Source organism: Electrona antarctica (genome assembly GCF_951216825.1).
Source record: "Electrona antarctica genome assembly, chromosome: 2".
NCBI lineage: Eukaryota > Metazoa > Chordata > Actinopteri > Myctophiformes > Myctophidae > Electrona > Electrona antarctica.
This window is the reverse complement of record NC_136807.1, coordinates 43,835,852-43,849,989: the sequence shown is the minus strand read 5'-3', so window position 1 is coordinate 43,849,989 and position 14,138 is coordinate 43,835,852. Positions and strand designations below refer to the sequence as shown.

Sequence of the window (14,138 nt, the reverse complement as noted above, 5' to 3'; positions counted from 1 at the left end):
TTTATAAAGGAATTCATGTACAGTGACTAAATAATTCTTGACAGCTCCTTCTTTTATTTTTTTCATACCTCAAATTAAATAAGGGTGTAATTGTAATTATTCTTCTTTTGTTTAGATTATGATCCTCATTAAAGGACGAGACCTGTAGCAATGTCTGCATATGGTGCCTGAAATAAAATACTATCTTCCCACAAAAGGAGATGTTCATATTAAATCTTTTTTTTTCACTCCTCCCCTCTGATTCTCCATCAGGGAGCCCTTTGCAATTTAATCATCACTAAAATCATTAAAAAAGATCCGAAGATTAAATTATATTGGCATTTGCAAAATTATGTAATACATTTACATCACAATGAAGAAATTAAAATAATGCATTTTCTCTGTCTGGGGTGTATGAAATCTCCACCTGGGAAATATATCTGAAGAAGAAGTGGACAGTCTTATTTTCTGTTGCCTTTGGTGACAGCTAATAGGCTCAGCACCGCGCTTCGCTTTCCTTCATCATTCTTAGATGGATCTCCACCACTTTTACTACGTTTACTACCACGTTTACTACAGCAGTGGTTTTCAACCAGTGGTCCTTGACGGGGTTCCAGGTGGTCCCCAGCTAAATGGAAAGTTGGTAACCAAATGGACCCTTATTAGATATTTAACCCTTTTATATGGCTTTAACCCATTTTGACCTGAGATCAGATTCTAAAAATGTCTGTTTGAAAATGACAGTTTTCTGAAAAAGCTATGTTTCTATGTCAGTCGTTCTTCGATTTTTCAAAAATAGCAGACCTACAAGCTCGTAGCGCGCCACTCGGTGGCGTGCTATGAGCTTGTAGATCTGCTATTTTTAAATAGCGAAAGCATAACATAATGCTAACACCAAAAGGGGTTCCTCATGAGAGTGTAAAATGAAACCAAATGGACCCTTATGGGTCTATTTGGTTTCACTCTCAAGATTATTGTTAAACATCTGCAGAAGAAGAAGTTTGCACAATTAGAGAATGTAGAGGAATTATGTTGATGGTTTGCTCTCCTAATGGTACCAACATTAATACAGCATGGAATTGTGGACAAAATCTTATCCAACGACAACAAAATATTCTTTAGTTTTGGGTCTGAGAGGCTAAATGTCATCAAATGGTGCTCCGTGGCTCAAATGCAGAATAAATAATGGGCCTTGATATGATATACGTAAGGGTTGAAAACCACTGCGCTACAGAATTGAAGAACCGACACATTTCTGTGAAGAAGAAGTCTGTGACATGAATGAAACAAAGATATGTTTGGTCACAGCTTCCCCGGAATTGTACTTTGAAGATGCGGAGGTGGTGCATGGGGGTCATGGGGGTCATGGGAAATGTTATAGCACAAATATTATGACAGGCCCGGAGCCATTGCTTTCATTCAGTGGTAGTACTTAAGTACTGTTAACAATTTGTAGGTGCTTTTACTTTACTTGAATATGTCAATTGTTCTATACTTTCACTTACTCTACTCCACTACATTGCAGAGGCAAATATTGTACTTTTACTCTACACTACACGTATTTGAAAACTTTAGTTACTTTGAATATTATTGCAAAACATACATTAAACACCCATATATATTTTGGCAATTTGAAAACCTTGTAGATCTGCTATTTTCAAAACATTACATTTATCCATTTGAACATTTAAAATGAGACATTCTACATAATGAGTACTTTTACTTTTGGTACATTTTGATGCCAATACTTTTGTACCTACTTACTCAAGTGCATTTTGAATTCCGGACATTCACTTGTAACGGGGTACTTCTACATTGCAGCATTGATACTTTTACTTACAGTAAGTAAACCCTTTGAGTACTTTCTCCAGTTGACGACAGAGTTCAGCATCTTGCAATGGGTCTGGTCCACAAGATTCGTTACACCACCAAGATACCCATGTACCTGTAAATACTTCCTTAATGTCAAACAAGTGTAATGCTTTATGGTGTCGTCCACAGTTAACAGTCTTGTATTGAATTGTGCTTGAAATGTACCGTAGTTCTCCAAAACTGTTAATCAATCAGACGAGTGAGCAGACAGTCGTTGTCTACTACCACTGACCAGTGGTACTGAAGGTGTATGTCTCCTTTTTTCAGGGTTGACCGATGAGGAAGTCGAGTTGGCCATCCAGCGTTCCGGCAGCACAGAGGAGATCCTTGCACTTAGCCCTGTGGGACCCCCACATCCACACCTCGCCCACCACCAACTGGCACACAGTGAGACCACACATTCACTAACCGTCTCCTCTTTGATGTGACAATATCAGGGGTGCCCCCACAGCTTTTTGACTTGAGCGCTACTTTCAAAATGACCAGCTCAACAAGATCTACCCACCCAAAAAACTACAGTATCCCATTGCTGAAAATAGTTTAAAAAAATTACCGGAGGAGTCTTTGGAATAGCGGCACTGTCGTTGACATATTAGACAAACGCACTTGGAATGGGAAATAGAGGGGGAAAATGGAATTGGTAGATTCATTTTATATACAAATGATCTTGAAGGGTTTGAGCTGACAGGCCCTTTTTGATGTCAATCAATCAAGTCACCTTAATTCAAGTGGCAGATGCCAAAATTATTTACATTATATATTTCTAGTGTCATGTGGTCTACCTGCACACGCTTTGTGATCTACTGATACAGTAGATCGCGAGCTACCTTTGGGGCACCCCTGATGTACATGACCAACGCATTCATGCATACTATCATCAAATGTATTATTTTTTCACCTACCTTTATTATGTCTACACTTTGAAACTAACTGTTCACTAACTACTCACTAAATGTTTTAAATACAGTACAATCGACAGAATTGTCATCAGCTCTCCATATGGCTAAACCTTTACAAATGTAACAGTCGTACATAATCCCGGCAGCATTTGCCTATAGATCGGGAATCGTTTAGTGAGCATCCTGTTCAAATATAGTGAACATGGCACTGTCATGGCTCCATCTCGTGAAATCACCCCTCACAGTCCAGTTTCAAAAGGGGTTTCACCCTGGCGAGACCTCACACTGCAACCTGTATCTTTATTACCTCAGTATAGGTTATAAGCGCTGTCCACTGATTTACCAATGCAGAATGAAGTCCGCATAATGCTTAACCCGTATGACAATGATTCCAGATGTATTCCACCCTCATTTATTACCACACTGTCCTTGACTCCCCCGGCATCTCATGTTTTGTAATGAAAGTGATGTTGATGGGATGGCCATGTAGTTAGAGACACTCGTGCCTCTCTGTCCATAGTGGGGGGTTTTATATCAAAACGGCTATAAGGGAACTGCATAATGAGGTGAGAGCGGGGAGTCTTGTACGGGGGGTCACGCCGAAAAGAGGGGGCTACCTCCCTTTGATGTCCTTGTTATGGGGACAGTGCACGGGGACCCGCATCCATCTCTGTCGGAGTAATGGATACTCTGATCTCTATTTCCACGCAGCGGAAGGACAGGAAGGCCTCCACTGAACCCAATAAATTTGAGAGGAGATTGGAAAAACGGGGGATGGAGACCACAGCTCCGTGGCTTAAGTGACCAAATAAAAAAAATAAAACGGGAAGAAGTGGAAGAGGGAAAGATAGAGGGAAGAATGGAAGGTCCTGCAAGGGGGAGAGCAAGCAAAAGACCCCCGGTGATGCAGGCGAGGCTCGCTCAGGGTCAAGCACCTACCCCAAGGACTCCCGGCCGGGCTCGCAGGAGCGCCGCATTCCGGGGATAGGTGACGATCTATCGTGGCCGTGATGTTGATGAAGGCCCAAATTTATGTGGACAATGCAGGATGATTTAGGATTTTCATTGGGGAAGGTTGTGGGTTCGTACCCAAGTGCATTGGCTGGGGGGTTGTTATCTGCCCTTGAGCGAGGAGAGTCATATTGCTCTGCACCTTGGGATTTTACAGTAATGCTTAACGCATTCTGGGCGCGAACCCCTTTTTGGTGTTTTAAGCATTACGTTATAGTTTAGCTATTGAAAAATAGCAGATCTACAAGCTCGTAGCGCGCCACCGAGTGGCGCGCTACGAGCTTGTAGGTCTGCTATTTTTGAAAAGTCGTGAAAATATTTATTTCAGAAAACTGGAGGATTTAGACGATTTTTTTTTAAATTTCGAGTTCAGGCCAAAATGGATTAATTTATACTCCCATCATCATACAGCAGTGTTGCGCGCCGCTGTGAGCTTGTAGATCGGCTCCTTTCCGTGTGTGACGCCGTCGTTCCACGAAGTATAAATCAGGCTTGTAATTGTAATGCATACCTCTGTAGGAAAACGGAATCCTATTATGAATTACGAAATGGTGAACTTTAACCTTTTAGCCATTCATTTATTCTGGGAATGTCATAATAGGGGGAAAATATCACTCCTGTGAAGTGAGGGGCGCTCTTATCATCATACATCATATTCCACTGCTCAGCCAATCAAATCTTGTCGTGGTACACACAGACACACAAAGGTGGGCATAGGAGGCTAGCCCCTCAAAAAATAGCAGATCTACAAGCTCATAATGTGACACATTGTGGCACATATTTGCATTTTACACTATTTGATGTAAGTATACAGTTAGGGTTTAAGTAGTTAAAGGAGAATTCCATGCTAGAAGGCTTTCTTACCTTTTATTTGTATTTGTTACGTCACCACCAAAGAGGTCCAGGTGTTATTTTGTGCAAAAGTGCATTATTGGCTATTTCCCCTACCATAAGCCCTCAATGGGGGTTGGGTTTTTGTGCTAATTCACTTATTTCCATCGAAATAAGTAGTAAAGTGTGCCGCTCGGGATACTATTTACATTATGAAGAGAGGATATATATACAAAAAATATAGATTTTTGAGCGATGGAAATAAGCGAATTAGCATAACACCCCATAGCCCCATTCAGGGCTTATGGTAGGGGAAATATCCAATAATGCGCTTTTGCACAAAATAACACCTGGACCTCTTTGGTGGGGATGTAACAACTACAAATAAAGCTAAGAAAGCCTTCTAGTATGGAATTCTCCTTTAAATCTAATAATTTCCCATTCATTTTTTGAGGCCCTACTGGAGTCAACATGAGAGAAACTCTTACATTTTCCTCTACACTGAACGGTTTGCTATTTAGTGACATTTTCAGTTGAATGCGTCTCTTCTTATGTGTGGTGAGAAATCCACCGTGACTGACAGTTGGTCCACCCAGAAGACAGCTCACACAATGACACATTTAGCACACTGTCTGTCACTCAGCGACACAATCCACTTATAAACATGCACTCACTCACCTTTCCGCCCAATCTGGTTCTCGAGGATTTATGGAATACATACATTCTGCCTGTTCCCACTCCAAAATAAGCACAGGACAAAGGCATATGTTCTGTAAGAACAGGATTTTCAGCGCTTGTTTGCTTATTCTCTGCAAATACATTTTAATGTGTAGATTTTCTAAAGTTCAGTATCGCAAAAACACAAAGAAGTGCCTTGTCTCTAATCTCTCTATGGAGTGTGACAGTTAGTTCTTTAAACAATGTACATTTTCTGATATTTATCTGTCGGATAACGTCACTGGTGTTGACCGTACAAATGACCGTAATCCAGAATGGTGACAAATATTGTCAAATATTATTTGACGGTGGTTTTGTCACCATTCTGGATTACGGCTGCAGTTTTCTTTTTTTAGAAGTTCCACTTTTTGTTTGCCTGCTTACCTACTCGTTCTTGGCATTGAAACATTCAAAAAAGTCAATTCAAACTCAACAGATTCTGTAGTAGTGGGGAGGCTGGTGGATGACTGCATGGTGTGTCGATTGATTGCTTGATTGAATACTTTATTTCGTCAGAAATGTAAACCACACGAGGTACAGTCAGACATGTATAGGCTAAAAGGATAACACAATAAAGTCCTGGGAACTTGTTACCATGGTTGTGTCACAGTTTGATTCCCAGAGGTGGACACTGGACAGTACTGTACTTTTTTTGTGCTTTGAGTAATATTTGACCAGGAGTGTCTATATTTGATCCAAATACTGTAGTCTAGTCACTGGAAGGGGGTATCATGCACCCCCCGGAATTATACTTCTAATCAGTGTTTTCTTATTGGAAAAAATGTGCTGAAAATGATGAGCTATGATAAAAAGTTGTCAAAATGTCCCACCTACCTCAAAACCCCCTTTTTGGTATATGGCTCTGGCGAAATTGTGTAAAGGCAAATATTAATTCACTAAAATTACATAAATAGACATGGTGGTCTGAAATTGGTCATGGAGTATCTTGACACATAGGGGTAAGTAGCAGAACAGGATTTGGGGGGTTGCTACCATTATATTCTTAAATATGACCCACATCATCCTCAGAAACACAAAGAAATATGGTGTCCGCTTGACTAATAACAACAAAGATGGTTATTTTCCAACACATTATGGTGAGTATCACTGCCTCACTTGTATATAGAAAACTTCCCATATCCCTAAGCTTCAATTTGAGCCCAAGATAACCTTTCTATCTTGTAAATTACTCTTTCTGTCGCCAAAATTCTGAACTATACCTCAAATCGGTGAAAATTGTATATTCAGTCAGTATCAGCTATACATTTGGAATGAATGATTGAATAACTGAGTTTGAACTGACTCCACATTATGGAATATTTCTTGAATAAGCCATGTTAAAAAGTTGGCAAAGGGTCCAATCTACCATTTTTATGCAAATGAGTGTCACCATTATCAAAACAATCGATTTTCACTATATCTCAGCCAATATTGCACTTAAATGAACAAATAAGGTGTCTAGACCTATGTTTTGAGGGTCAAGGATCTCAGTGAAACTATTTTTAAAGTGACCACATGTGCCCGTGGCATGCTGGTGTATAAATCAGTGCTGCCATTACAATAAAGTCACATTTATACCAAGTAAGAGATACCAATATTGCATATAACTTTACAAATAAGGTATCTAGACAGGTGCTGTGCTTTTAAGCAAGCTTTATAATTTAGAATATACTGTAGCATAACATCACAAACTAAAAACATCCTTAGTATGAACAATAGTATACGGCAGTATACACGCTATAGAATGGCCTGCAATATGCAGTACAAAATTCAAACAGTCACACAATCCTGTAACAGTATTCCATCCTATTCCTATACACACTCAAAGGCAAAAATGTAAACAGTGTACAAACAGTGACCACCCTAGCCTGCACCATAAAGAACAAAATGCACAAATGTCACATTAATCAGTCATCGTGTTCATAGAACTCATCAGTCTTTTTGTCTTCTTGTCCATGGTCTCCAATGACAAGGATTTTCATCCATCTCTGCCCTTCATATGGTTTTGTTTTTACCACAATAGCTTCATTAGCTCGCTTGTATAAGGCAACACGATGGTTCTCTTCAGAGCAGAGTAGCATGGAGGAAGACGAGCCAGGTCAACTTTAGATTTAAGGAGTTTGTCATTTGCCCCCACCATTGTCCGCAGCAACTTGGCACGGGTGACGTCCACTGGGGTGGCGGTGGCTCAGGGGTAGAGTGGCTGGATGGCAACCGCAAGGTTGCCAGTTCAAACCCGGGCTCCCCCAGAGTTAGTGTCGAAGTGTCCTTGAGCAAGACACTGAACCCCTAACAGCTCCCAATGTGCAGGTTGGTGCTTTGCATGGTTTCCGCTGCCATCAGTGTATGAATGTGTGTGTGAATGGGTGAATGAAATGTATGTAAAGCGCCTTGGATAAAGGCGCTTTATAAATGCACCATTTACCATCCTGAAGACTCGCAACTCTGTCCATACAGCAGACAGATTAATTGCTCCAACTATACTAATTAAGGATCTGTTCCATATAGTGTAGCACAAGGCACATTTGAATGACCCCCATAACCCTTACAGGTCCATTTGGTTCCATTTGTACATTCAGAGTTGCACACCCGTAAGGGGCCCTGCATATCAACAGCTCAGTGGCCTTGTGGTCAGAGCGTTTGCCTTGAGACTGGGAGGTCGGGGTTCGATCCCCGGCCGGGTCATACCAAAGACTCAGAAAAATGGAACCCAGTACATCCCTGCTTGTCCCTGCTTGGCACTCAGCATCAAGGGTTGGATTGGGGTAAGTCCCTGCTACATACTAGCGTCATGTCCAGGGGGTGTACTTGTACATCAAGCTGCCTCCTACTACAGAAACAGGAGATAGGCTCCTGCCCTATGGGCCTCATGGCTCTGCAAGGCTTACAGGTCCATTTGGTTCCATTCTGTACACACTGTAAAGTTACACACCCGTAAGAGGCCCTGGATATCATCAACAGCTCAGTGGCCTTGTAGTTGGAGCGTCCGCCCTGAGACTGGATGGTCAGGGGTTCGATCCCCAGCTGGGTAATACCAAAGGGTTGGATTGGTGTAAGTCCCTGCGACATACTAGTCATGCCAGGGAATGTACTTGTTAGGCTCCTGCCCTATGGGCCACATGGCTTGGCTTGAGCTATAGAGCTATTTGAATTGTGAGTCTTCAGTGAAATAGTGGTGGGGGCAGATGACAAACTCATTTCTAAATCTAAAGTTGACCTGGCTCGTCTTCCTCCATGCTACTCTGCTCTGAAGAGAACCATCGTGTCTTATACAAGCGAGCTGATGAAGCTTTTTTGGAAAAAACAAAACCCTATGATGAAGGGCAGGGCGGGTTGAAACTAAAGAGTTTTTTAATCCAGTGTGTCCTGCAGTGCAGTCCTACCAACCTCACTGGTTGATCTCCTTGACACTGTCTGGAGAGCATGGACAAGAAGCCGACGAGATAGAGGAATTGATTTAATCGGCACTGATTTGTACACCAGCATGCCACGGGCACATGTGGTCACTTTAGGAATAGTTTCACTGAGATCCTTGACCCTCAAAACATAGGTCTAGACACCTTATTTGTTCATTTAAGTGCAATATTGGCTGAGATATAGTGAAAATCGATTATTTTGATAATGGAGGCACTCATTTGCATAAAAATGGTAGATGGGACACTTTTTAACATAGCTTATTCAAGTAAGAAATATTCCATGATGTGGAGTGAGTTCAAACTCAGTCATTCATTCATTTATTCCAAATGTATAGCTGATACTGACTGAATATACAATTTTCACCGATTTGAGGTATAGTTCAGAATTTTGGCTACAGAAAGAGTAATTTACAAGATAGAAAGGTTATCTTGGGCTCAAATTGAAGCTTAGGGATATGAGAAGTTTTCTATATACAAGTGAGGCAGTGATACTCACCATAATGTGTTGGAAAATAACCATCTTTGTTGTTATTAGTCAAGCGGACACCATATTTTTTGGTGTTTCTGAGGATGATGTGGGTCATATTTAAGAATATAATGGTAGCAACCAACCAAATCCTGTTCTGCTACTTACCCCTGTGTGTCAAGATACTCCATGACCAATTTCAGACCACCATGTCTATTTATGTAATTTTAGTGAATTAATATTTGCCTTTACACAATTTCGCCAGAGCCATATACCAAAAAGGGGGTTTTGAGGTAGGTGGGACATTTTGACAACTTTTTATCATAGCTCATCATTTTCAGCACATTTTTTCCAATAAGAAAACACTGATTAGAAGTATAATTCCGGGGGGTGCATGATACCCCCTTCCAGTGACTGTACTACTGGTGTTGAGTACTTGGTCCACCATTATCGATTCTGAACAATCAGACACAAAAATATATACACATTTAAATAATTTACGATGTATTTCCTGTCTCTCTACAACCAATCTTATCTAAATAATAAAGCAAAATCTGCCTAATAAATTGTGTAATAATGAAACATAGATGCAGATAAAACGTATTCAAAGTTCGGAATTATAATGTTTAGTAGTGTATGACAGTGGTTCCCAAAGTGGGGTCCAGGGACCCCCAGGGGTCCTTGAGGGAGTTCAAGGGGGTCCCCAGCTAAATGATAGTTTGGAAACTAAATCGACCCTTATGGGTCTGTAACTCTGTGAGTTTACAAATGGAACCAAATGGACCTGTTAGGGTCCCTTGACATGAAAAGGTTTGGGAACCACTGGTGTACGAGCAGCACACATTGGACATGTGTCCATGGCTCCCCCCCATATCTCACAAGTATGATCGTACCCTACAAACCCTCCCGCGCACTCAGATCAGCCAACGCAGGGAAGCTGGAGGTACCTTCACTAAAAACGCCGGGACAACGCTCCACACGTCCCAAACTCTTCTCCCTTCTGGCTCCAAAACTATGGAATGCACTTCCCATCACAGTCAGAACTGCAGCCTCACTCCCAATCTTCCGCCGTAGTCTGAAAACCCACCTCTTCAGACTCCACCATGGCCCGTAGCACTTGCCCTAGCCTAGCCCCTTAGATAGCACATTATGTAGACTTAGATAGTATTTTAAACAGACTTATAGCTTGTTACGTAGACAGCTCTAGAATTGCATTTTATGTAGTCATAGCACTTTATAGTACACATGTATAATATATTATATAGTATAGTATGTATAGTTTACATAGATACTCCACTGTTTTTTTTTATTTGATTTGATTTATTTAGAAAAGCAATCATAATACAACATTATAATCAGCGATTCAAGGATTACACAGAAAAGTCCAAAGACTTATTTCCACTGGGGTCCTCTCACACTGAACGGAACAATAGCATGGAACAATAGCATGTTACGTTCTTAGTTTACGCATGATTCATGATAACTACTTTTTATATATGTGATGTATGCCATGCTTTTGTTATTGCTTAATGTAAGTCGCTCTGGATTAAGAGCGTCTGCTAAATGCCTAAATTGTAAATTGTTGGACATCACATTGATTCTCTCTGTCTACTGTCCAGGTCCCACAGGCTACAGATACAGAGACTATGGGGCCCTCACCGTCATCATGGTGGGCATGGCCTTTGGCCTGCATCATCTATACAGGGTAGGTTACATAACCTGTTCTCCACTCATTCTGCACTGGGTTCTAGAATTAAATAGGCACCGAGCAATAATAATATACTGGCAAAATGTAAAATTCTGACTCCATTCAGAATATTGCGAGATGAAAGAATGCAGTGTTGTTCTTTAATAAAGCCTCATTGTATAGTTAATCTGTGATGGTTTTGCACAGAAACTACCAATCTACAAGCTCACTCACCGTGCGTCGACACGGTGTGTGAGCTTATAGAATCGCCTGTAATGTAATGTGGCAACATGACCGCAAGCCACTTTTGTAAATGAATGTTGAGAAACGCTATGTTTCACCATGCTTCCGTTGGACCTCGGAGAGTACCGACTAAATATGACTCCACTGCGTTACACCAGAGCTATTGGGAGAGAGAGTTACGACACAGACTTCCGATGTAAACGGAGAATATTCATTTAATATTCAGTCTTCAATCATTTTGATACAGTTTGATTTGTAACGGAGAAGAACGCGGAAGTCATACAGTACGTGCCATTGGGGCGACCAGTAGTTCCAAACACGACCGTATAGGTCCAAATATTTAGTCCCCATAATGGGTGTTGATGAAGCACACACGATACGTGAAACCACATGAACGCTTTGTGGTGAGAACAAAGGGTGTCGTAATTCTCTCTTTCAACGGCTCTGGGTTGCACACTAACGCTTCTGCTGGCCCTCAGAGTATAATGAAAACTGTACAAGACTGTAGTCTACTGAGGAGTGCTCTCTCTAACTATTGATATTCCTCATCCGTTGTACATTTAGAACTGTCGGCACCGTCTGTCCCTGATATTACTTTTATATTGGTGGGCTTTGTGGCTACATCACTCGATCATGAGTTATAGCACCTTTATACAACGTCACTCCGGGCTCGCTGTTAAAAAATTGCTCTGGTTTACATCAGAGCATGATCTCATTTGGACCCCCTGTTATTTATTCCCCCCCCCCCACACCCCCCTTCTTGATGTATATATAATTTTTTTCTTAGGAGGGGGAAAAATTATTTATAATAAAGTTGCTAATGCAGCACACAAACCTCTTCTGATATCCTGCTGTCTAAAAATAATCACAGTGGGGTTTTTTTATCAGGCTTAGCAGCCCTTGAACATGAGCTCGGGAGGCCCCTTGTCCCTCACTGACATTAATCCCTCAGTGGCTGTTAGCAGACCTCTGAGTGGCATGTGGAAACTATTACTCTCATTTTCGAGGAGGACGGCACTTTTTTGCAGTAGCTCCTTCCCCCGGGTGGACAGCAGACCTTTTATAGTACACCGTGTGTTTGTGTGCACGCAGGCGTGTGCATGTCTCTGTGTGTACCTCGATGTTGCATATGCATATCGTGTATGCATAAAGTATATATTTGTACTATATGACCCCATGAGATGTTTTGCCTTCTCCTAAGATGTCCCATTATTCCTACTGTACGTCTGCCACTGGACCGTACCTGACACATTTAGGTCTCTTACATTCCTCTCCCTCATGCCACCATTCCCTTCAATCTCTCTTTATGTCTCTTTCCACTTCTCTTTTGACCATATTCATCACGTTTTGGCCATACTTATAGGGTGGAAAACAGCACCATATTGACCATAACCACATGGTGGCCATTTTGGTCTTACAGTACGTCATGCTTGGGTACAGAAAACTGCCAGCTATAATGTCCAGAATGATTACAGTTTGAAGACATAATACTGTAAAGGAAATGGCCATACCTATTTTCAAAGCATGAATGACAGGCAGGTGCATTTAATGATGCAGTCTAACTATATACAGTAGTTCACAGCATAGTATTATAATCTGTAAAACTGTATAATAGGAATACTACTGTAGTTTAATAATTTAATGAATAGCTTCACCGTGCACAAGAATTACATTGAAATTGTGCATTTGGCCTGGGCCATGGCTCAGTGGTCCAGGCACCTTGGCTGGTAATCCAGTCTGGCAGTGTGCCGTGGGTTCGACTCCCGATCCTGACGGCCTTTACTGCATGTCTTCCCCCCCATCTCTCTCCCCATTTCCTGTCAGCCTACTGTCTGTCCCTCCATAAAATATACAAAATAAAGGCGAAAGCCACAAAAAAAAACATTAAAAAAGAAATTGTGCATTTGGTTTGCGTGAAGCTGTGCAATGTTTTCTCAACAAAATAAGCTGTTTTGATTTTTGATATTGGAACATTTTCTACAGAATAATGAGCGTAGCTGGCCTGGCACACTTGACACATGAATGACAGGCCAGCATCGCTCTGTCTGGACATAATTATCTTGTGTGTTTTTTACCAGTCTAAATGTCTGGAGCACATTTCATTTTCCAGTTTTTGACATATAAAACAAATACAAAAAAATGTCAATTTCCGGCCCTGCTTGGGTATGAAAAGTATAAAGTAAGGCCAAAATAGCTGCTGTGTAATTATGGTCAATATTGTGGTGTACAGTATGTCTATCACTAACCAATTTATGTCTATCTCTCCATCATACTCCCCGTTGTCCACTTTTCTTCCACCACCTTTCTCTCCTTCTTCTCCCTCCCTCTTTTGTCTCTCTCACTGTCCAACATGCTCTCTCTCACACACACACACACACACACACACACACACACACACACACACACACACACACACTTGCTGTCCGCTGGTCCCTGTTTGCAGCATGGGCCAGCCAGCCGCTGGTAACCTGGGAGGTGGTATTCCCTGGCGGGCACAGCAGAGCACCGGCTGCTGTCATGTCACCGGAGTGCGGCGCCAGTCGCACCATATGCCCCGGCTTCTGCCCATACTTTATTTATGCTATGGAGCGCCTTGTAAACACCACACTCCCAGCAGCCCACTTATTAATCCATTTAGGCCTGACGACGAAATAAAAAAAAACGTTCGCTCTGAAAGAATATATATTCAAAGATTTGTGCCGCATTTTTACGATTTTTCAAAAATAGCAGACCTACAAGTTCATAGCGCGCCACTCGGTGGCGCGCTATGAGCTTGTAGATCTGCTATTTTTCAATAGCTAAAGTATAACATAATGCTTAGTTAAAACACCAACAGGGGTTCCCGCCCAAAATGGGTTAATTACTATGTGTTGACACTCGTTTAATCTTTTTTCCTCTAAAAAGTGTTTATTACTCACACACGGTGTTGCCAGCCGCCACCTTGAGTTGGAGAGAAAACCCGGCTGGGGTCAGCGGCAGCGACAGCAGAGAGCTTCAGAACTGTAACATGTGTTGTG

General features: G+C 41.6%; 1 protein-coding gene across 2 annotated transcripts in view; it reads left to right on the top strand.

The window, feature by feature from the left end:
• Positions 1-14,138, top strand: part of pex14 (peroxisomal biogenesis factor 14) — a 74,727-nt gene that overhangs the window by 40,372 nt on the left and 20,217 nt on the right. For both annotated transcript variants that reach the window (XR_013788643.1, XM_079490996.1), the window contains exons 4-5: positions 2,119-2,238; positions 10,811-10,896. Coding sequence is in view for 1 of the 2 variants with exons in the window: in XM_079490996.1 (XP_079347122.1) it covers positions 2,119-2,238; positions 10,811-10,896 (206 nt within the window). In the remaining variant the exon portion in view is untranslated. The remainder of the gene's footprint in view (positions 1-2,118; positions 2,239-10,810; positions 10,897-14,138) is intronic.